A 25,024-nucleotide genomic window follows, 5' to 3' on the forward strand; every position below is an offset into this window, starting at 1 on the left:
AATAAGAGGGACATTTCATGGTATCCTTTCTTTTTTATCCTCTGTTGACTTCTCTGCCTTTTACCACCCTTGCCCCAAAACATAGGTGTGATTATCCTTAGAAGACTAGAATATAAAAAAAAAAAAAAAAAAAAAAAAGAAGACTAGAATATACTTTTATCTTCTTCTGGAGCTACACAGTTCTCCTGGGTAAACAGTTAAGTATCAGAGTGTTAGAGTGTATTGGCTGTGAAACCAGACTACCAAGGATAGACTCCAAATGCCATCACTTAGCAACTTACTTTTCTTGTGCCTCAGTTTACTTAATCTTAAAATAGAGACAATAATAGTAACTGTCTCAGAAGTTGACATGAGAATGAAATGAATTAAGTACCTTAAAGTACTTAAAAGACCACTTGGTACACAGTAACTGTTCAATACATTTTTAAAAAAATAATTTTGATAGTGTTGACTTACAAAGATGAACTTTGACCAAAAACTCCCAAATTTCTATCCCTATCCCTGTCCTCCAGGTTTCTTAATATTAATGATGTCTAGTTTTTTGAAAAATAAAATGAAATTTGTCCTTATCTTTATATAAAATCATACTAATTTCACCCATCAGACATTTATTGAACATGTATCATATGCTAGATAATTTTTCCCACGTCAGGAATATAGAGGCAAACGATTCTTTTGTCCTCTACTGGGTGAGAAAAACAAGTGAACTTGACACTACAATCTGATAAATATTTACATTTATTGAAGAGATTAATCTACATCAGATTTTTGCTCAAATGTTGTTGAGTTAGCTATTGATTACCAAGATTTATTTTCTCATGGAGTGTTAGACTCAATTTCTTATGGCTGTTGGCTGGAGGTCTTCCTCACTTCCCCACCATGTGGGCTTCTCTGTACAACATGATAGCTGATTCCCCACCCCTGAGGGCTCTGAGAGAGTGAGCAAGAAATTTCAGGCAGGATTGATGTCAGTCTTTTTTGCAACTGAATCTCAGAAGTAATTATAGCATTATGTTAGCCACATTCTATTTGTTAGAAGCAAGTCATAGGTTCAGCCTACACGCAATGGAAGGGAATTGAGTTATGAAACCAGAAGGAGGAGATCATTGGAGCCCATCTTAGAATCTGCCTACCTCAAATATAATGAATTATATTTATCTTCTCTGCTTTCTCGACTTCCTCCTACTCCCTCACTCTGCATAGATCTATCCACTCTAACACTTCAGGAAAACCACAGGCCTCCAATAAGCACAGAGAAAATTATTAAAAATGTTGTCTATTCTGAATAGCTTAAAAATAAAATTTGAGTGAGAGAGAGATAAATTCAATGATCATATAGTCATCAGATATAATTATGGGAAGTCTGAATAGAAATTTCATTAGCAGCTACCATTATTTTGGAGAAAACATTACTGGGCTTAGCCACCAACCATTAGAATCACTCAGAATTCTAGCCTAGATCACCATGTCAGGAGAGCAGGCATGACTCAGGAAATGGTAGAAGATTATGATGCTGGCTCTGTTGCATGAATCACCTGTGCAAACCATTTACTCTCTTTGTGCTTTGGTTTCCTTATATGTAAAGTGGGTGTGATATGCCCATTGTTGCAGGACTCCTGTCATTTCTGTGATAATACATAGGGGGATTTAACAAATACTTTGAAAAATTGCCACGTGCTGATGAATATGAAGCATCATCATCATTTTGCTTATTATTAGGTATAAGGATATTTTTTCTTGTTGGAGTTATTACATTTTACAAGCTCAGAAAGCCCCATTTACTTTCCAAAGGGAAAGCCCCATTTATTTTACATTTTTATGAAATGAGATGCTCTCCTAACAAGTTTCACACTTTAGATATACATTTCCTTCTCTTCCTACCCCTACACATACTCATCCTACTCATCTCAGTGGTACAAATCCTTACATAGCCATTGGACAAATCCATGCCTACCAGAAATGTAAATACAAAGACTAACATTTTTATAATTATAATTAAAATTACTTAAGATAAAAGCATTTTATTCTGAATAGTTTTATACACCTTTCAAATTTCACTTCTAAACATTTAAAATTTTTGTTTTGGGCTTATCCAAAGTTGATGATAATCTTTGGATCATAACTTAATTTACAAGTCCCTGAGCAGACTGATTTAGCCCTGTAGTGCCTTTCTCCTTTTGTTCCAGAGCTATCTGAGGTAATTCCATGTACACATGGTCAGTGAGGCTCTGGAGGTTATCTTGACTGTAATATAAGAGAGGAAGTGTTCTCAGAAGACATACCTTAAGAGACTCTTAATCATAGAAAACAAACTGAGGGTTACTGGAGGGGAAGTGGGGGGGATGGGGTAACTGGGTGATGAGCATTAAGGAGAGCAGGTGATGTAATGAGCACTGGGTGTTATAAGACTGATGAATCACTGAATTGTACCTCTGAAACTAATAATACATTTTATGTTAATTAACTGAATTTAAATTAAAAAAGTAGAGTGTAGACTGAAATATTAGCTGACTGAGGTATCAATTTACTAAATATTAGTAAAACTTAAGTTTTTTAATTTTTAAAGATTAAATAAGAATATATATATATACATATATATATATACATACAAATATAATATATATTTTTTCTACCCAGAGCTGTATACACTTCAGTTTGGAGACTACTCTACTAGATCCCTTTGGGGTTCATCTGAGTCCCCGGTGAGGCTTGGGCAAGCATGGGTTATGCCAAGGGGGTAGAGGAGTATAAGTGTAAGAACTCTGGGTCCTTCACCCCTGCTACAATGAAAGAGCTCCAAGTTCATTTATATTATATTTTACATATTAACCTTTCTGACAAATTTTCATTGGAACAAAATTACACTCTAAAACATGTTTGAAACATTCCTCTAGAGAAGTCTAGGAGTCCATGATACACAGTCTGACAAATGCTTAAAACTGAATCCTGAACAGTAAAGTTGCAAAGACAGTCTTTTACTAAAAAGCTACATATACCAGGTTCTGGGTTTTATGTTTTTAAAATTTTTTCTTGCATCACAGCCTTAGACCTAAAAGAGAAAATACTTTAGCCAAACACGCTATGAAAGTCTTGAATATAATTAAATGCTAAGTAAAAAACATTGGTTAAAAAATGCATTAAACCTTTTTCTTGATTGTGACATTTAGCAAAAAGTTTTGCACGTTTTAGAAACAGATCACATTAAAGCAAAGCTTAAAAAAGGATATGGTTCTTGCAATATTTCAGTAAGTTTAATCTTGGTTTGTCTAGGGGCTTTGGAAATACCAGCTAACTCATGCATCTTAAGATAATATAAAATCAGTGGACTCTGACCTCCAAAATTGAAGAGTACACGGTTAAACTCTGGACCAGTGCTAATATAATGGGACTGTAAAGGGAAGAAAAAAAATCAAGTCAATTATTATTTTACAAGTTTTTAAAGAACTGTAAATAAATATAACTGAATTGTAACTATAAAAAAAGTTACTATCTGGTATATTAAAAAGAATAGAATAAAAAGAAACTCTGAAAAAGACCTTTTTAATAAAACATTGCTATTTATTTGAGAGAGAGAGAGAGAGAGAGAGCACAAGTGGGAGAGGCAGAGAGAAAGGGAGAGAGAATCCCGACAGGCTCCCTGCTGAGTGGGAAGCCCCAGGCAGGGCTCCATCTCTGGATCCTGAGATCACAAGCTGAGCTGGAATCAAGAGTTAGACACTTAACTGACTAGGCCACCCAGATGCCCCAAGCATCTTCTTAATTAAAGAAATTTACTACAATATGAATCTATGCGTTTGTGCAGTAAGACCCTTCTAGCCTTTTTATTTATCAGTTTGATAGGTCAATAGAGATTATTCTGTCTGAAGAGCAGAAAGAAAAAAGAAATAAAATGAACATAGTTCCAGAAAAAGTGACAGGAAAAAATGTGAAGAAAAACATAACCAAAACCTCCAAAGTTTTGTGGAAAACATATACCAGAAGCTTAACTCCAAGTAGGAAAAATACTCACCTAGATCTGTCATACTCAAAGTGCTGATAGACCAAAATAAAAAGAAAAATCTCAAAAGCAGCAAGAGAAAAACAACATACAAGGGAACCCCAATAAGATTAAAAGCTGAATTTTTATCAGAACAAAGAAAGCTAGAAGGCAGGTGGATAATGTAATCAAAGTGCCGACAGATGAATTCTCTGTCAAGGAAAGTGATCATAAGTATAATTGCTCCAAGATTTTATTAATGACGTCTTGTGGGATACAGGATCAGTATAGCAATTACTCATATATTAAGTCTTTCCTCCATTTTCGTAATGCCTAGATAAGAGAGTTATTATTTCCACTTCCTGTGAGGAAACACAATTTTATTCTCATTTGCTTTTACTGATACATAAATGTTTACTTGTGTTTCTTTTGCTTATGGTCACTTTTTCATTGCTTTCCTTCAGAGATGCTCCATAATTATTTTGAACAGTGGGACTATCATAATCAAAAGCAATTCTTTGATGGTGAAAACTCAATGTCAAAATCAGATATATTTTCTATGATGTAAATCATAGAAAATCATCTGAATCTCCCATGAAAATTCACATGAAAAGCCTGATCTTTTTAAAAAAAATTTTTGTTTAAAGTAACTTTAATTAATATATACTGTATTATTAGTTTCAGAGGTAGAATTTATTCATCAGTTGCATATAACACCCAGTGCTCATTACTTCAAGTAAGTGCCCTCCTTAATGCTCATCACCCAGTTACCCCATCTACCCACCCATCTCTCCTCCAGCAACCCTCAGTTTGTTTCCTATAGTTAGAGTCTCTTATGATTTGCCTCTCTCTGTTTTCCTATTTTATTTTTCCTTCCCTTCCCCTGTGTTCATCTGTTTTGTTTCTTAAATTCCACATGAGTGAAATCATATGATATTTGTCTTTCTCTGACTGACATTTCACTTAGCAAATTACTCTCTAGTTCCATCTACGTGGTTGCAAATGGTAAGATTTCATTGTTTCTGATGGCTGAGTAATCTTTAAATTGCATGCAAAACCAGACCAAGCATTGTCTAGATTAAAAGGAAATATTGCCTATCTTGAAAGATGTTTTTTTCCCCCTGGTTTCTACTTTAGATACTGCAGGAAAGAACCTTGATCTTACCGAAATTCTAAACATAGACATTTCTATTATTTTGCTGCAGCTATCCATTTTTAAATTAGGAAAATCACAGTTAATACCTGCTTCTTTCTCTATAAGGGCCCCTAATTTTTAAAGGGTTGTTCAACGTGCAAGAGCAGAGCTAGGTATTAAATGCTTATAAGTGTTTTGTGGAACCTTAGCTATTTTCTTAGATACTTTAAAGCAGAAGGTTTGAAATTGCCCAAAGAAATCTTGCTAGAAATATTCCAACCCAGAACAATTAGCAGATGCTCCATTGCTTCCATCTACCCTACAAAAGACAATGGCAGAAAATTATCAGAAAACTAAGATTCCATCAAACATGACTTTCAGAGTTAAGAGTCAACTTAGTACTAAATTTGAGAACAAAGTAATCCTATAAACTTTGAAAGAGTCACAGAGATGAGCTAGAAAATCCAAGGGATGATTTTGGTGTTTAGGTTTTTTTGTTAATTTATTAAAGGATAATTGCTGACAATGACTAGAAAGCTAAACTTTGATTTTTGAGGTTTGAATATGCATTTTGCCAATGCTCATGTGGCACAGGCTCCCAATTCAGCATCTAGACAACCCTGATGCTTAGAAAATTCTTTATGTTGAACTAAAAACTGTCTCCCAATAGCTTTAATATATGGGTAAATGTAAAATCTTTTCAGTTTGTATTCGTAAAAACATTTTTTAAGCCACACAGAAAAAGCTTTCCTACATTAGCTTTCAACATATTTGAAAACAGTTATTATGGTCACCAGAGTCTTATCTTTTCTAGTGGAAGTGCCTTTAAATATTTTGGTATTTGTAGTTTTTCCAAGGTTTATGGCATCTACATCTTTTTTTTTTAAGATTTATTTATTTGTTCATGAGAGACACGAAAAGTGAGAGGCAGAGACATAGGCAGAGAGAGAAGCAGGCTCCTCACAGGGAGTCTGACATGGGACTCGATTCTGGATCCTGGGATCACACCCTGAGCTGAAGGCAGACGCTCAACCGCTGAGCCACCCAGGCATCCTGCATCTACATATCTAATAAAAATGGCAACCATATTTTTATTCAAGTTGTTGATAAAATAATCTATGTAAGACAGGGCCAATGATGCAGTGATGTGGTACATTACCAAAGACGTATCTGCAATTTGCTTTCCATCTTTTAACAGTGTCATCTGAGAAAGGTTGTTCAGTCTGTTATAAATCCACCCACCCATATTTCTTGAATTTTTAAAAAATATTTTATTTATTCATGAGAGACACAGAGAGAGGGGCAGAGAGAGAGAGGCAGAGGGAGAAGCAGGCTCCATGCTGGGAACCTGATGTGTGACTTGATCCCAGGCTCCCAGGATCACGCCCTGAGCTGAAGGCAAACGATTGACCACTGAGCCACCCAGGAGTCCCTTATTTCTTCAATTTGTAAACAAGGTACAAAGGGCCATTTTTAGCGATTGCTGAAGATCATACATATAATTTCTATCACATTTCCTGGTTTCTAAATCCAGCAATATTGTATGTGCCCCACATACCCAATGGTGTGACCTCATCATTGATCCCAAATTGACTCCTAGAAGTCACCAATTTCTATTATAAGTACTTACAAAACCATCCTTGGCAGCATTGTAAATGTTGGAAAATATTTTATATATCTGGTTTATTAAAGAACAGGAAATATATGAGTATTGACTTCAGAAAGCAGCTTTTCTATTGGCATAATATAAAATTTATGGTCAGACTTGACTAGACAATTCAGACAAAATTTTAGCAATAAAGACTGCAACAGATTTAACCTATTTGTCTAACAAGAGATCAAATTCAGAATTTCAAGCCAGCAACTTCATCAAATCTTGGCTAAAGCAATATAAGGTGGAAAAACCCATAAGGATTTATATTAGGTGGGCACCATCAGAAATATGGAAAAACTAAGCAACCCAGACTTATCAATAATAGTATCTACATATGGCCAGTTATCCCAGGATCATGGCTTAAGATAGAGACAGGTCAGCCATTGCGAAAACCCTTGTGAAAAAAAAAAAAACTCTTGTGAAATTTTCCCTGCAACTTTGACTAGAACTTATTGAGATCAGAGCCATGTTTGTATATCAACCCAAGGACAAGCAGTGCCAGAACTGTAAGAAGAGATGAATGCTATAGGATTTTTTTTTTCTTTAGACATAAAGGATATTTTCAAAAAACAGTAAGACTTTTTAACATTAAGATTATCCTCTCCAATAAATCACCTATGATTGTTAAATTTTTCTAAAATATATATCAGTTATATAATAATGAAAATTACCTATATGAAGCTATTCAATTAATTATATAGCAAATTAAAGAAGTAAGAATATTTTTAATAACTACTATGCTCCAAACCTTTGTTGTTAGTCTTGATATACTGGATTCTTCCTTGAATGTGGACATTGTATATGCTCTTGGGTTCTTTAAAATTTTTGTCATATTGAAGTCTATCGCTAAAAGAGAAAATAAAACATTTTCTTAAATTCTATTTTTTTCTTTACAAAAAAGCATGATAACTTTTTTCTTCTAGCAGTGTATACTAAACATGTAAAGAACCAAAAATGGATGAGAGAGAGACGGTTAGGTTATTGTGATAGCTTGCTTCTGTTAGAGGAAATAAATATACCATCTCATTTTTACTTAAGAGGGCTTTAGAATTCATATAACTCATTTACTTATATTATCTCATATTACCATCACAAACCATTCTGTGAGCTAGATTTTCCATAATTTACAGATGACATAATTAACTGCAGGAAATTGTAGGACTCTAAGCTATCATTTAAGACACAGGCCTAGGTCTTTTGCTTCAGAGGCTAGAGCTCCATTCATGATCCTCTAGTTTAATGCAATAGGAAGCTTGGGTCTCTGCACGTTAGGGTTCACCTTTTCCATATACTGACAACAAACCGAAATAAGGAAAGACTTCGTAAATTTTCCCTGCAACCAGCATGAATATATAGAAAAGTAACAAGGGACTCTTAACCATGTCTTAAAGAAAAGGAGACTTGTACAGCTTAAGCAGAGTATCAATCAGCCTAAAAGAACAAGCTAGTTATTAAGGATATCTTAACACAGAGCAGAGCAAACAGGTAATCTGAGGTTTGTACTACATTGTGGCACTTATTATTATTATCAGGTATCAGGTAGACTAATTCAATCTACAGGTTGTAATGTTGAGGAAAATCACTCAGATTCATTTTTGACTCTGGACATTAAGAGATATTAGATACCAGCCTGAAATGCTAGAGGCAAATAGGCATTTATCTCTAATAAAGAATTGGTTAGGAAGGAACCTAAATTTTAAAATTTTGAGTAGAACCAATATTAGATTAAGTTGGAGTTAGAATGGGCATGAAAGGTAATAAACCATATGATTTATTTCATTTAAGATGTGCTCTAAAGCAAACAACCTCTTATGGAGGGGCATCTGGCAATATCTATAAAAATACAGACCTATTTTCTCTTTGACCAAGCAATCCCTCTTCTGAGACTATATCCTATACAATCTCCTATATAAGTATAAAAGAACACAAATACAGGTTTATTGATCATGGCATAATTTATAAAATTATAAACAACTCTATTTAATAGTAGTCAAGTATCAGTTAAATAAACTAAGGCAACCCCATGTGATGGAATACTATTCATAAGAAGAAATGAGGAAGATCCTCATAATGATTTGAAGATATCTACAGTACAGGTCATATCATTAAGTGATGAAAGAAAGGTGCAGAACAGTGTATATCATTTGATTGAATATACACAGTATGCTACCTTTAGTTTAAGAGTATATTGAATTTGCCTTCATTTGTAGAAGGAAACATTGTCAAGATAAATAAAAAACAACAAAAATATTCATTGGGAAGACTATTTAAAAAATAAAACTTGCTCAATTTTGAATCATTCTTAAATACATATTTAGGCAATATCACTTAATTTCTGGTCTTTGTGAACAGACATAATATTAATAAATATAAGGACTTTTATGTCATGTCCATTGTACCTATAATAAAAACCTTACTTTTCAGAATACTTAACCCTGGTTGCAAAAGTAGACAATTAGAAGGTCATATACATTAATATCAGTTAAAAATCCCAAGCTGAAAATAATGGCAAAAAGCAAAAAAGTAAGAGATATAAAAAAGCACAAAGTGAGGACATTTTAGGAGTAAAAGTGTCAAAGAAAAAATTTGAAGAAAAATCCTACAAAAAAGAAAAACCCATCCAGATATGATAAAAGTAATAAGTAATCTTAAAATGACTATATTTATTAGCTTTTTTCCCCTATAGTCTCCTCATACATAATTTATTTTAGGTGAGAATATTAACTTTCCCCTGATTACAGTTTTCATAAATCCTCTGTTCTCATATCTCTAAAGGCTTGAGAAGATCATCTGAAAAACCAAATGATTATATTTGATAAAACTATAAGAAAATATGTCTCAGGGCACCTGGGTGGTCAGTTGGTTGTGTCTAACTCTTCATTTCAGCTCGGGTCATGATCTCAGGGTTCTGAGATTGAGTCCCATGTTGGACTCCATGCTAGGTATGTAGCCTACTTAAGATTCTCTCTCTCCCTCTCCCTCTGCACCCCCCACCCCCACTGTCGTTCTTTCTCTTAAAAAGTCTCAACTGTTCTTATTAGGCTTCAGAAATTTCACTAATGACAAAATATTCTACTCTTACTCTGCCTACATTGGAAAAAATTCATTTCCATAATTATCCCCTATTTATCTTAGGGATTTTATTTATTTTATTTTTTAATTTTAGGGATTTTAAAAAAAAGATTTACTTATTTATTTGAAAGAAGGAGAGTGAGAGTGAGCACACATGAGTTGGGGGAGGGGCAGGGGGAGAGACTCTCCAAGCAGACTCCCTTGATACAGGCCTTGATCTCACAACCATGAAATCATGACCTGAGCAGGAACCAAGAGTTGTACACTTAACTGACTGAACCACCCAGGTGTCCCTATTTTAGGGATGTTTAAAAGGAGACACTTATGTAAGTAAGTATGGTTATCTCTATCCACTTTTGTAGTTTTCACTAATAGTCTTTCTGAGATGAAAATAATTAATATATCTTGGCAAAGTTAAACTTCATATAGGCCATATATACTAATACAGTTATTTAATAAAATATAGAAACAAAAAAAGTGTTACTCAGAGATCCATTTTCAATACATCTAACTAAATTAGAATTACTTTTAGAAAGAGACTTTTATCTAGTACTAAAGTATAAAGGGAAACAAAAGAAAGAGAAAACACAAGTAGTCATTATGCAAAATATATATGAACTGAGCAAATAAGAAATAAAACAGCCACAATTTTGTTTCAATAATATAGGAACATGATACAATTATTTCAAAGAAAGTATTGCATACCCATGGGTGCAATACTTACTGTCTTATTGCATATGTTTTCTTACTGTCTTACTGCAATACTTACTGTCTTATTGCATATATTTTCTTATGCTTTCCAGATTTTTTTCAGATCTCTATATACATACTTTCCCAAGTCCCTTCAATCTTAGTATCTGCAGACCCTGTCATTGGTTTGTTTACATATTAGACCTCAAACAGGTTACATCTGTCTATTAGCTGTATATAGAATCATCCTCCCACCTCTCTATATGGAATTTGTTTTAAACTGGCAAAATAAAGCATTAAGGCTTTCTTCACAATGCTCTAAAGTACAATTAAATTTCTTCTTCTAGTAATGTTAACATAAAATTGTGAATAATCTCACAGAGAGTGTAGAGAGTTTAAGTGCCTGCATATGTACTTCATTAACTATGAAGTGCTATGTATGTGAGGTATCACTAGCATCCTTTATTTTCATGAACTTTGAGCTAAATTTAATACCTTGAAGAACATGAAGATTTTATGTGTAATAAGATAGTGATCCACATTATGTTTGTTTCCCAAGGAAAATACAATATTATTACTTTATTTTGGCTTGGGAGTTTACTTTTTTCTATTCTTTTTTTTTTTTTAAAGATTTTATTTATTTATTTGAGAGAGAGAGAAAGAGAGAGAATGGAATGGAGAGAGAGAGAGAGAATCTGAATCAGGCTCCACCAGAGTACAAAGCCCAATGCAGGGCCCAATCCCACAACTGTGAGATCATAACCCAAGCCAACACCAAGAGTGGGACTCTCCACTGACTGAGCCACCCAGGTGCCCCTCTATTCCTGCTTACTATGAATTATATCTGTGTCTTTAAGGACAAAATTATTGCTTAGACAAGTTATAGGTGCAAAGCACAAGTGATCAGGTTTTAAATATTTCTATGGTTTTTGTATAAAGAACTAAGTGACAGGTATTTGAAATGAGGAACTAGTATATTGGCTTCTGTGAAGCCAAGCATTACAAATGTAAAACAAAATAGCTTTTAAGCTTGACTTGATTAATGGTATTGTGGAAGGAAACTGGACCCATTTTAAAAACATTTAAAAAAAACTAACCACTAAATGGGTTCTGAAGCAAAAATTAGAATACATTATCTGGGAAACTATTTTTTTCCCATATCATATGTAAATTGATCCACATAAGAACTTTTAAAAAGATAAAAATTAAGGCTAATTTCAGTGCACATAGTAATACAAAGTATAATTGTTGAAAATAATAAAATTAAAGGGAATTGAGATTACCTTTATTTTATAACTAAGCCTTGATAGTCTTGCCTGGTGTCATAAAAATTCTTTACATTATTCAGATTAGTGATTATATGAACTTATCATTTATGGGTTGTATGATGAAACCATGTTCCCACCATCCCATATCTTAAAATGTTCTACAAAAGAGAAGCCTAGGGCACAGACTCTTGCATTACTACTCAGAGGACTCATCCCTTAATAGCCTGGTTCTGGTAGCCAGTAGGGTTTTTGTGTTCATGGGTTCTATAGGACAGTAGCAAACAAAGAAACAGCTCTTAATTAGCTATTGCCCCAGGGCTCAGTGTGGAGCGAACAGACAAAAATGTCCATCTCTTAATCTTCTCCTAAAAGACATATATTTGTATATTTTCAAAGCCACTGCCTTAGGGTTTGGCTTCCACTCAGCCTGAATCTAAGTGTTGATGGAGATCCTTCCCTTTGGGATACTGACAGTTCTTGACACCCTCAATTACTGGGAGCCACTAAGAACAAAGTAGGCTGTGACTACTTTGGCTCACTGGTTGAGCATCTGCCTTTGGCTCAGGGCATGATCCTGGGGTCGGGGATCAAGTCTCACATTGGGGAATCCCTGCAAGGAGCCTGCTTTTCTCTTTGCCTATGTCTCTGCCTCTGTCTCTCTGTATCTCATGAATAAATAAATAAAATCTTTAAAGAAAAAAAGAAACAGAGTAGGCTGCTTTAACAAATCACAAAGGTTTGAGAGAAACCAAGAGGTAGGGCAGGATTGAATGATAAGGTTCATCTCCTACAAAAGGCCACTCCATGGGCAGCCCGGGTGGCTCAGTGGTTTAGTGCCAACTTCAGCCCAGGGCGTGATCCTGGAGAACCGGGATCAAATCCCATGTCGGGCTCCCTGCATGGTGCCTGCTCCTCCCTCTGCCTGTGTCTCTGCACTCCCCCCCTCTGTGTCTCTCATGAATGAATAAATAAAATCTTTTTTTTTTTTTTTTTAAAAAAGGCCACTCCTTAAAGACTGGGAGAAGTGGCTGTTTTATCTAATGCATGGAAACTAACACAGAGAATGTAGGAAAATGACTAAACAGAGGAATATGTTCCAAATGAAAGAATAAGTTAAAACCTCAAGGAAAAAAATCTTTAGCAAAACAGAGGTAAGTGATTTACTTGGTAAAGAATTAAAATTAAGTCATAAATTGCTCACTGAGGTCAGGAGAACGATGCATGAACAAAATGAGAATTTCAATTTATAGATATAGAAAATATAAGGAAGTACTAAACAGAAATCACAGACATACAGAATATAATGACAGAACTGAATACAATAGAGGGGCTCAATAGAAGACTAGATGATGTGGAAGAAAGGATCCAGGGAGTGAAATTCATCCAATAAGAACAGCACAGAAGAAGAGAAAGAAGAATAAGAAGGAAGGCTGGGGGTTGGTGGTGGGAGGATGAGGAGAAAAGAGGAAGAAGCAAAAAAGTAAAGATAGCTTCAAGGACTTATAAGGCAACCTCAAGTAGATCATATAATATTTGCATTATAAGGGTCCCAGAAGGAGAAAAGAGAGAGAAAAGGGCAGAAAACTTATTTAAAGAAATAATGGCTAAAAACTTCCCTAACCTGTGAAAGGAAACAGGCATCTAGATCAAGGAAGCCCAGAGAGTTCCAAATAAAATAGCCCCAAAGAGACCAACACCAAGACACATTATAATTCAATTGTCAAGAATTAAAGACAAAGAAAGAATCTTATAAAGAGCAATGGAAAAGTAACTTGTTATGTACAAGGGAACTCTCAAGATTATTAGATTTTTTTAGCAGAAACTTTGAAAGCCAGAAAAGAGTGGCACAATATATTTAGAGTGCTAAAAGAAAAAAACTTGCCAAACAAGAACAGTCTATCCAGCAAAGTTGTCCTTTAGAGTTGAAGGAGAGATAAATAGTTTTCCAGACAAGCAAAAGCTAAAGGAGTTCATCACAAGACAAGACAGAGTGGCAAATGGATAAACAGACAAATAAGATTCATCTATATGTTGCTCACAAGAGACTCACTTCACATGTAAGGACACCCAGAGACAGAAGATTAAGGGATAGAAAAAGATATTCCATGCAAATAAAAACTAAAAGAAAGCTGGGGTAGCTATACTTATATCAGACAACATAGACTTTAAGACACAGACTGTAAAAAAGAGACAAAGGTCATTAAGTAATGATAAAGTGGTCATTCCAACAAGAGGATATGACATTTATAAATATTTGTGCATAATCTAGCAAAATTAAGAATAAATAGATAGCCTGAATGGATCAATAACCAATTGATCTCAACCAATTGAGACTGGCATGGTAATAAAAGAATCTCCCAGTAAAAAAGCAGAAAGCACAGGATCAGATGGCATGATGGTGAAATCTACCAAACATTCAATGATGAATTAATACCAATCCTTTTAAAACTTCCAAAAAATAGAAGCACAGGTTAATACTTCCAAACTTATTTTATGAGGTCAGTATCACCCTGACACCAAAGCCAAAATATATCACTCTGACACCAAAAATAAGGAAAACTGTAAGTCCATATCTCTGATGAACTAGATTAAAATTCCTCAATAAAACTCTAGCAAATCAAATTCAACAACACAACAAAAAGATTATGTACTACCATCAAGTAGGACATATCACTGGGATAAAAGGTTGGCTTAACATATGCAAATCAATCAATGCGGTATACTACTTCAGCAGAATGAAAGATGAAAACCACACGAGCATCCCAATAGATGCGGAAAAAACATCTGACAAAGTTCGACATTCATTCATGATAAAAATTCTCAATAAAATTAGGTATAGAAGAAAATGTCTTCAACAGAATCGAGTCTGTTTATGAAAAACCCATAGCTAACATCCTAAGCAATGAGGAAACACTGAGAACTTTTTCTCTAATATTCAGTACAAGGCAAGGATGCCTAACATCGCCACTTCTATTCAACATAGTACTAGAAGTGCTAGCAAGAGTAATCAGATGAGAAAAAGGAATAAAAGGCATCAAAATTGTAAAGGAAGAAGTAAAGTTATTTCTGTTTGCAAGTGACATAATTTTATTTTATTTTATTTTTTATTTAAATTCAACTTACTTAACATATAGTACATTATTAGTTTCAGAGGTAAGATTTAGTGATTCATCAGTTGCATACAACACCCAGTGCTCATCCTAATGCTTCATCACCCAATTACCCCATCCCCTCCACCTCCCCTCTAGCAATCCTCAATTTGTTTCCTATAGTTAGGAGTCTCTTATGGTTTGCCTCCTTCTTTGTTTTCATCTTACTTTATTTTTACTTCCTTTTCCTGATGTTCAGAGGGTAGTTCTATTTTTAGCTTTCTGAGGAACAACTATACTGTTTTCTAGAGTGGCTGTACTAGTATGTATTCCCACCAATAGTGTAAGAGGATTCCCATTTCTCTGCATCCTTGCCAACATCTGTTGTTTCCTGAGTTGTTAATTTTAGCCATTCTGACCAGTGTGAGGTGATAGCTCGTTGTGGTTTTGATTTGTAGTTCCCTGATGATGAGTGATGTTGAGCATTTTTTCATGTGTCTGTTAGCCATTTGTATGAAGTGACATGATTTTATATGTAGAAAACTAAAGATGCAATTGAGAAAAACATGTTAGAACTAATAAAGAAATTCAGTAAAGATGTGGATGACAGAATAAACATAAACAATCAGCTACATTTTCCACACCAACAATAATCTACTTGAAAAGGAAATGAAGAAAACAATACTACTTACCATTGCACCAAAAAGAATAAAATACTTAGAAATAAATTTAACCAAGAATGTGAAAGATCTGTACACTGAAAACTATAAAATGATGATGAAACTAATTAAGGAAGACAAATAAATGGAAAGATATTTTCATGTTTATGGACTGAAAGAAATATTGTCAAAGTGTCCCTACTAAACAAGCAATATACAAAGTCATTGTGATTCCTATAAAAATTACAGTGTCATTTTTCACAGAAATAGAAAAAGTCTTAAAATTTGTATAGAGCCACAAAAGGTCCCTAATAGTCAAAGCAATCTCAATAAAAATGAACAAAGTTGGAGGTACACACCTCCTGATTACAAAGCTATGATAATCAAAACAGTATGGTGCCAGCATAAAAACAGACACACGGACTAATAGAATAGAGAGCCCAGAAATGAAACCAATCATGTATTGTACATACATATATAATCAACTAATTTTTGACAAGCATGCCAAAAATATACAGTAGGGAAGAGATATTTTCCTCAATGAATGGTGTTAGAAAAACTGGATATCCACATGCAAATGAAAGCAGTTAGACTGCATCTTATACCACTCACAAAATTCAGCTGAAAATGAAGTAAAGACTTAAACATAAGACCCGAAACTAAAATATTCCTAGAGGAAAACATAGGGAAAATGCTTCCTGACATTGGCCCTTGCAAGTATTTTTTTTGGATATGACAATTAATACTCAGCAACAAAAGCAAAAATAAATAAGTGGAACTACATCAAACACTACATCAAACACTGTATCTGCACAGCAAAGGAAGCAATCAATAGAATTAAAAGGCAACCTATGGATTGGCAGAAAATATTTGCAAGATATTTTTCCAAAGAAAACATACAAATGGCCAACAGTTACATGAAAAAATGCTTAACATCACTGATCAGCAGGGAAATGCAAATCAAAACCACAATGTGATATCACTTCAAATCCGTCAGAATGGTTAAAATAAAAAACGGAGGAAATAACATGTGTTGGTGAGAATATATAGAGAAAAAGAAACCCTCATGCACTGTTGGTAAGAATGTAACCTGGTATGGGCATTATGGAAAACACTATGGAGACTCTTCAAAAAATTAAAAGTAGTATTAAGGAAGGCACTTGTAATGAGCACTGGATGTTATATGTAAGTGATGAATCACCAAATTCTACTCCTGAAACCAATATTACCCCATATGTTAACTAACTAGAATTTAAATAAAAACTTAAAAAATAAAATAAAATAAAAACTGTTTGCAAAACAACAAAACAAAACAAAATAGAATTACCATATAACCCAGTAATGGAATTACTGGCTATTTACCCAAAGAAAACAAAAATGCTAATTCAATAAGATATAGACACCATATGTTTATTGCAGCATTATTTATTATAGCAAAGAAATAGAAGCAATCCAAGGGACCATTGATAGATGAATGGATAAAGAAGATGTAGTAAATATATACAATGGAATATTACTCAGCAACGAAAAAGAATGAAATCTTACCACTTGCAACAGCATGGATGGATCTAGAGGGTATAATGCTATGTGAAAAAAGTCTGTCAGGTAATCTTGAAAAAAAGTTCAACTGTATCAGTAATCAAAGTAATTCAAACACCACTGATACACCTTTTTTTAATTGAAAGAAAAAAAAGAATGATAATTGAAATGTTATTGGACTCACATGTAATCTCAGGTGCTAATGACTAGCCATAGTCTTCGCTATCAGTTCTCATACTCCCCCAAGTATAGAAGACACTTGGGTTTGAATGACTAGGCAGCAATTTCTGTTTCTTGGTCTCTTTAACTTCCTAAGCTCTTTCTCACTGGGCTGGAGGGGAGGGGGATTACTTCAATACTTTCCTCTTAAGGAATTCTTGGATTCTTCACCGTTCCTTCCTCAACATCTTTTATAGGCTGGAGATAGGATAATGTCCTGCAAGGAGGTCTTTAGGATGTATCTATTGATGTCATCAGTTTTTATGGCCTCAGAAGAAATTTTATTTCTTAAGGAGTATAAATTCATACTCACTTTTACGTCATACTTACAAAAGCTTTGTTGAGAGAAAATATTGAAAATATTGAGATGTGATTGAGTTTTGTTTATTTCTACATTGGAGAATGGAGACGTTCTCCAATTAAGGTAGACTGCAAAGAACTATATATAAGAACTGAATTTTCTTGGCCATCTATAGATCCATTTTTACCAGATTATGCATTGTCTTTGTATTCTTGGTCAACACATTAGAATGTTATAGACTCAACTCTGGCTATATTCACTACATTGACATAGTTCATTACATTATACACAGAGCTTGTCTAGAGAGAGTGTGGTAATCAATTGGGCTGTCCAGAATAAATATTCACCTTTTTATCCTTCCAAGGCATATAGTAACCTCTTCCCTCTTTCGAGTAATAAGCATGGACATGCAGCTTGTTCTCAGCCATGAAGTAATGAAATCTGAGTCAAAATGATGTGTGTGTGTGTGTGTGTGTGTGTGTGTGTGTGTTTTGGGGGCGGGGAGAAAGATTTAAAAGCCAATGCACAGTTCGTTGAGTTCTCTTCTCCCTGCTTCACTGATTATGGTGAATGGAGATAAATTCTTCTTTGGCTTGGATGTCTGAGTTCCTACACTAATAGGGACTCTAGCCTATATGCAATGGATACACAATATGAGTGAAAAATAAATCTTTGTCAGCATAAGCCACTAAGATTTTGCTGACACTGTTACTACATTATAATATAGCCTGTCCTGATTGATATAGAGATTCACAGGAAAATAGTACTATTTAGTTTTAGTATAAGGAATAGATTTACTTCGTGTACACAAATGTTTGTTTTTATTTTATGGATACTTCCCAAGTATGTAAGCAACATTGTCATTTCCTTTCCTTGGCAGATAGAAAGCTTACAGCCAACCTTATTTGTGAGCCAAGTCTAGCAGAAGTAAAAGATCTCTCAGTAGAATTTTGCATTCTAATCTTGTCTCAAACTTTCTTGTTCTATCTCATTTTTCTTGAATCTTCTTTTTCTTATCAGCTTATTTAGCATGCTATTTTATGTTGTTATATTGAACACACTTATGTAAAGCTACCTAAATCCTTACAGGAAAAAGATGGGCATATATATAATTAAATATATACATATGTGTATTGCCTATTGTTTTAGAAAAAAGGATTGAAACATATGATATGCAAGATGAACCTACCTGTGTGCTTCACCTTATCTTTCATTCATGCTTTTCTTGAAATGGCCTAATGGCTCAGACAGCATAGTTATTCTCCTATCTACTGGGGCACATTGGTTGTCCTTCAGAAGAACATAGGATTAGGATTTAGGAATCTAAATTCTAGTCTTATTTTGCCACAAACTACCTATGTAATCTTCAGCAACTCACTTTTCACTAGAGTCTCTACTTCCTCATTTGTAAAAGTGAGGGCTTTAAAAAAAGATTTTAAATTTATGTTCAAATTATGTTCTTTAAATTATATGAATAAAGGCATGAGGGGATAGATTAATCTACCTCTACTAAGTGGGAAAAACCCACAAATGTGATTTCCTGACACTAAATTTGCTATTTTCCATTTATTCATGCATTCCTTCAAGAAATATTTCTTGTAGTCTATGTGAAAGACACTGCAAGGTTATAGAGAAGCAAAGGATACAATTCCTGGCTGCAGTAGTCAATTACAATCAAATAGGCTGATAAAACATATGTAGGTAATATTTGTGAAAAATTCAACTATTACAAAGTTAATATGAGATAAAGAAGCAAAGAGGTTGTATCAAAAATAAAACTTTTAAGGATGAGATAGAGACTGTTTGTGTGAAGATGGCAGAGAAGGCTCCCTTTAAAACTGATTGGATTTACACAGCATGGACAAAGAACGCAGGCCAGTGGAGTGTACACAGGGGTGAGGTTGGGTAACAAGGCATTTAGGCAGGACCTTGAGAAAACCACCCTCGCTGCAGCAAGGGGTTACCTTGGGGAGTGTCCTGAGAATAAGGAAAAGAAAAAGAGCAAAGGAGATTAAGATGGAATGGTTATCCTAATGTAAACAGATTTTTTACTAAGTGTCTGTCAGGAAATAATGCATTGAACTCAAATCTTTGAGGATGATTGAAATAATTGTGGGTAATTATGAGTTCATTTAAATACTATAGTTGCTTAACAAACAATATGACTGATGTGGTTTTACCCTTTAAGTCATAAAGTTGCTAATGAGCCCAATTATTTCAAATTATCATAAATTTCATTTCCCTGTGGATTGTTGGTAAAAGAGAAAGGTAACATGATAGCCTATCAAAGATGAAAGCAACTATGTCTCTTTTATTTATTGTCATCAGATCATTTTAAAATGTTGCCAATGGCTTCAAAGTTTTTGTTAGCTGAGTATAGGCCTTTGTAATAGAAATAATAATGAACCAACCATACTGCTGTGAAAAATGGGGAAAAGAGGAGCCAAGGAATGCATTAGTTACCTGTTACCATAGAGGAATAAGGGGGAATATTGTTAATGAAAAAATTCAAAAGCTTGAAATAACGAACTCAAAGTGGTAAAGAATTCATTCTGGCAAGGTCAGGGTTATGTACAATTTATATGAGATACACATGGTTTTACAAAATGTAGGTGGAGGAATCAAGTGTAGGGGGGAGAAAACTTTTCCAAGGGCTCATTCTGTTTCCTCTTAGTGCAAATGCTAAATGGAGGGTGCTGTGGTTCACCCATATCATTTCCTCTTTGTTTGGAGCCATTGTGCTCTAATGGGAAAAATGCTAGTAGAAGTCTTAGTGACGCAGTGTCAGTTCCCCACCCTTTCTCCAAAATCTTTCCATCATAACATTTACTATAAGTTAGACTTCTGTACTGAACAAAGAAACTAGCATTTTATTCCATTATTTTAAAAAATAAATTATAGGCTCTCAAACCTCTTCAATGGGTGAGTTCTCAATATTCACCACTAATAATATGCCTTAAAATAAGTCCATATTCCAAGATCAAATTTGCAAAATTTGGTTCTGTTTTTAATTAAAACAAACTCTTTCTAAGTGAGTGAGAAATTAATAGCTAAAATGAATGATTAGAATAAGAATTGTCTCTTAGAAGGCTCGTAATGCCAAATCCTTTGGTCTGGCGACCACTAAGCTCCTACCCTGACTGCTGGGACTAACTGAATCCAAATTTAATCAAATCAATCATACCAAGAAAAGGAACACCACCAAAGGTTTCATGTGCAGGACCACAGGACACTAATAGAATTTATGGAAGGTCTAAATTAGTTAGTACCTTGGTAAAATCTGTCCTTTTAAATGACACTTCCTCAGGGAGAAAGATTGAGTGCTGCTACAGTGTGATCTAAGAGCCAATTTTACTTCTAAAATAATTGGTACCACTATATTACAGTGGAAAGTGCATGGGAAAGAACAGAATGGTAAATACAGCAATACTCCTCAAACATCAAAGGGCATAAAAGAATCTTTCTAAAATGCAGTTTTTTACCTTATTGGGCTTGAGGCCTAACCGACCTAACAGGTATTAGTGATGCTACTAGTCTGTGGACCTGTCTTTTGAGTGACAAGGGGATAAATAACACAGACCTGCAATGATTCCTTTCTAACAATGTGACTTTGAACCTGTGTCCTCAGCTGTAAAATGGACAACCAACACCAATGTCTTAGGATCGCTGGAGGGGTAAGTGAAATTGTGAAGTGCTAGGCAAGCACTGAACTTAGGAGCACAGGCCAGGAGAGCAGAGAACATGGGGTGTAATCCTGATAACTGGTACAAAGGCTCTGCTATCTCCTCATTCCCATGATGCTTTGTACGTGTCATTTAGCTATGGACTCTCAGAAATGAATTGCTAATGAGAAGAGTGAATAATTTTCTATGTTTAGTTTCCAAGATTTCTCATTTGAAGAGCTATGTTTCCAAATATAATGGAAACTTTAAATGATTGTCCATACAAACCCTACTTCCACAAACTTTACCTTAAAAAAAAAAAAAAAGCCTGTCAAGCAAGATTCGATGAATAGCTCTTTTTAAAATTATTGGATCGAAGTGGAAATTACAAGAGGTTGCATCATTATGGGTCATTATTTGAGAATTGTTTGTCTTCTATAATATGAAGTTATTCTTAGAGGAGTATGATTAGAATAGAAACCAGATGTGTTTTTCAGGACTTTACTGAAAAAAAAAGATAAACAACTAGAAAATTAATATAAGAATGACCTAAGGAGGTTTCCAGAAACTTGAAACATAAGTATGATAGGAAAAGTGTGTATGTACATATGTGAGCGAGAAAGAGAAAGAGCAAGAGAGAGAAAGAGACGGGGAAAGAAAATAAAAAATGTGGAGGATAAAAACGCAGAGAGAAAGGAAAGGAGGATGAATAGGATAAGAAACAGTTTCAGAGTTCAAAACAGTACAAAAAATTCAAAATCTCTGTAAATATGTGGTATCACCAAGGAAATAGTATAATTTAATTTTACCTATAAACTGAAAAAGTAAAAAACTGGACAAGATGGTCTGTCAGTCTGAAGGGAATAAATTAGGTACCAATGAGATGAGGACCACTGTGGAAAGAAAAAAAAAATCCCCCTTTACACTTAAAATATGAAATGTTCTGGGTATAGTGAAATAATCCAGAAATTTCATATTTTTTATCCCTCTCTTCCTTTTCAAAGGGTAAAAAGAACAATAATGCTTTTGAATGCTTTGGTTCAATAAAGTATCCTTATTACCATAATATGCCAACATCCTGAATGAAATAAAATGAAATAGAAGGCATGAAGAAGGCAAAGGAAGGGAGGAGTGTATCATAAATAATTTCATTACTATTTATGATTTAGTCTTTAATTAGCCCTTTATTTGTATTAAGAACTAAAATTAACCTCTTTTAATTTTATTTATTGAAAAATAAAACAATGAATGTTAACCTAATAAAACAACCTATTTAGAATACTTTATTATTTTTTAAAGATTTTATTTCCAAATAATCTCTACACCCAACGTGGGGCTCATATCCACAAACTCAAGACCAAGAGTCACACAATCTACCACTGAGCCACCCAGGCAACTTAGCATACTTTAAAATATAGTAAAATGTCATTAATTTGAAGTCCTTTAATTCAAAACTTACTACCATTCAAGTTGTGTTTGGGTTGAAATTTGTCTTTTTGGTTTGCAGAAATTTCCAAAATAGTGCAAATTAAGAAGATAAGTCAGTTACCGGGACATCTGAGTGGCTCAGCGGTTAAGCGTCTGCCTTCAGCTCAGGGCGTGTTCCTGGAGACCTGGGATCGAGTCCCACATCAGACTCCCTGCATGGAGCCTGCTTCTCCCTCTGCCTGTGTCTCTGCCTCTCGCTCTCTCTGTGTGTGTGTGTGTCTCTCATGAATAAATAAATAAATAAAATCTTTTAAAAAAATCAGTTACCATGGGAAATTTAAAAAAATATTTAAGAGAGAAAGCAATTTTCAAATATTTTTTAGTACTTTCATATCCATATTTGCAGAAGCTGATAAGCTATTTCCATATTTGTCTTATGGATACAATTAAGCCAGGTAATGGTTTAATTTATTACAAATATAGTACTTGCTTTTAAACATGCTATTATGTGGATTAATAAACATTATTGCTTTTAAAATATGCTATTATGTGGATTTTCACTAATTCAGCACCTTTCTAAATTCATGATATGATGTTTCTCAGTTCCAAGCTACTTAGAATAGGAAATCAAAGCTATAATCATGTGGACCCACGGAATTCTATTAGAAAGAAATCAGTCTTATTTTATTATTCTTTTGGCACTATTAAATGAATGATGTAGCTTTCCTCTCCCCCCCCCACCAAATTAGCCTATTTTTCTTCACATTAGGCAAAATTTTAGTTTTTACCATATTCTTTTTGTTGTGTAAAAACAACTGCTGATCTGAACCACCCTATTCCAACATTCTTCTACTAGCATATTTATTCTACAGAAGGAAATATAGAATAGAGAAGCAACTTTCTTTTAGGTGAAATAATCAGAGAGGTACTAAGTATTGATTTGTTTTTAAAATGCTTACACTGTTATTAAGAAACTCCTTTCTCGGTGTCACAAGAATTGACTGAACACTCTAACTTCCCCTATATTTTGACAAATTTAAAACCCGCTTCTGACTGAAATCAAGGATTAAAACTGTTTTAGGCTTTTATAATAACATAGCTTGAGTTTTGATCACTTCACGGGGCTTATGATATTTTGAGTGTCAGAGACATTCTTAACTAGAAAAATGAGGGAGGATGGCCTTTAATATTTTCATCAAAATACATAATACTGCCATGAGAAAAGCTTCCCTTTTGCACCAGAACTCCTTAAAAAAGAGATTCTGTTTCTACTTCCACACTTTTTGTGGTAATTTATTTGCAATATGCTTACTGGTTCTCATTTCAAGAGAGTAAGAGGTCCAGATCCCTCTGATCCAGACAGACTAGAGTTTGGCTTTTAGAATTTCTCTTAGCTCGACTTTCCAACTGCTTGATTTTCCCATCCACTGCTCTCCTAGGCTTCCTTAGCTATGCAAAATGGCACCACTATTTATCTTGTGGCAAATGTCAGATATCTGGAATTGAACCTTGACTCCTAATCTCTCAGATTCAATCTATCATCAAGTTGTCTCCAACATTTATCTACCCACTCCTTTCACTCTCCCCCCTCCACGATCCTAATCTAGGTCATCATCCCCTCCAATCTGGATTATAGCCATAGTCTCCTAACTGGTCTTATTTCAGCTTTTGTCACTCTTGACCATTCTTCATGGTTTTAGAATGATCATGTGACTCACTGATCATAACTCATTATACCTAGAATCAAATCCAAAATTCCTGTTGTTGGTATCAAGACGCTACATAAATTGGTTTCATATTACCTAACTTTCCTGTTGGTCACTATGCTCCAGTTATACTGTCATCTTTTAATTTCTAGAACATACCAAGCTCCTCAGAACCTTTGTTTACCCTGTTACCTTTGCCTAGAAGGGCTGCCAATTTAAAAAAAATTTTTAGTTATGTATTTATTTATTTATTTATTTATTTGAGAAAGAGTGAGAGAGCACAAGCAGGGGGAGTGGCAGAGGGAAATAGAGAAGCAGGCTCCCTTCAAAGTAGAGGCCCCACATGGGGCCTAATCCAGGACACTGGGAGCATGACCTAAGCCGAAGGCAAATGCTTAACTCACTAAGCCACTCAGGCACCCCTTGACTGCCACTTCTGATTTCTTCTTAACTTTCAGATCTCAGTTTAAATGTATGTTACTTACATTACAGGAGGAAATAAATAGGTTACTTTGGTAGCAAATAACACAAAAGAAAAAGGAAGAAAGAGGTTGTTGGAATCTGGGCACAGAAGGCCTTTCTGAACAACCTCTTTCTTCCTTTTTCTTTTGTGTTATTTGCTACCA

At 34.5% G+C, this 25,024-nt stretch overlaps 1 protein-coding gene across 4 annotated transcripts in view; it reads right to left on the reverse strand.

The window, feature by feature from the left end:
• FAM227B (family with sequence similarity 227 member B) overlaps nucleotides 1–25,024 on the reverse strand; it is a 189,094-nt gene that overhangs the window by 27,884 nt on the left and 136,186 nt on the right. For all 4 annotated transcript variants that reach the window (XM_072808452.1, XM_072808449.1, XM_072808450.1 and 1 more), the window contains 2 exons: nucleotides 7,514–7,611; nucleotides 3,227–3,388 (listed from right to left, as the gene is read on the reverse strand). In XM_072808452.1, the coding sequence (XP_072664553.1) occupies nucleotides 3,227–3,388; nucleotides 7,514–7,611 (260 nt within the window). The remainder of the gene's footprint in view (nucleotides 1–3,226; nucleotides 3,389–7,513; nucleotides 7,612–25,024) is intronic.

This window comes from Canis lupus, chromosome 32, assembly GCF_048164855.1.
Source record: "Canis lupus baileyi chromosome 32, mCanLup2.hap1, whole genome shotgun sequence".
Classification (NCBI taxonomy): domain Eukaryota; kingdom Metazoa; phylum Chordata; class Mammalia; order Carnivora; family Canidae; genus Canis; species Canis lupus.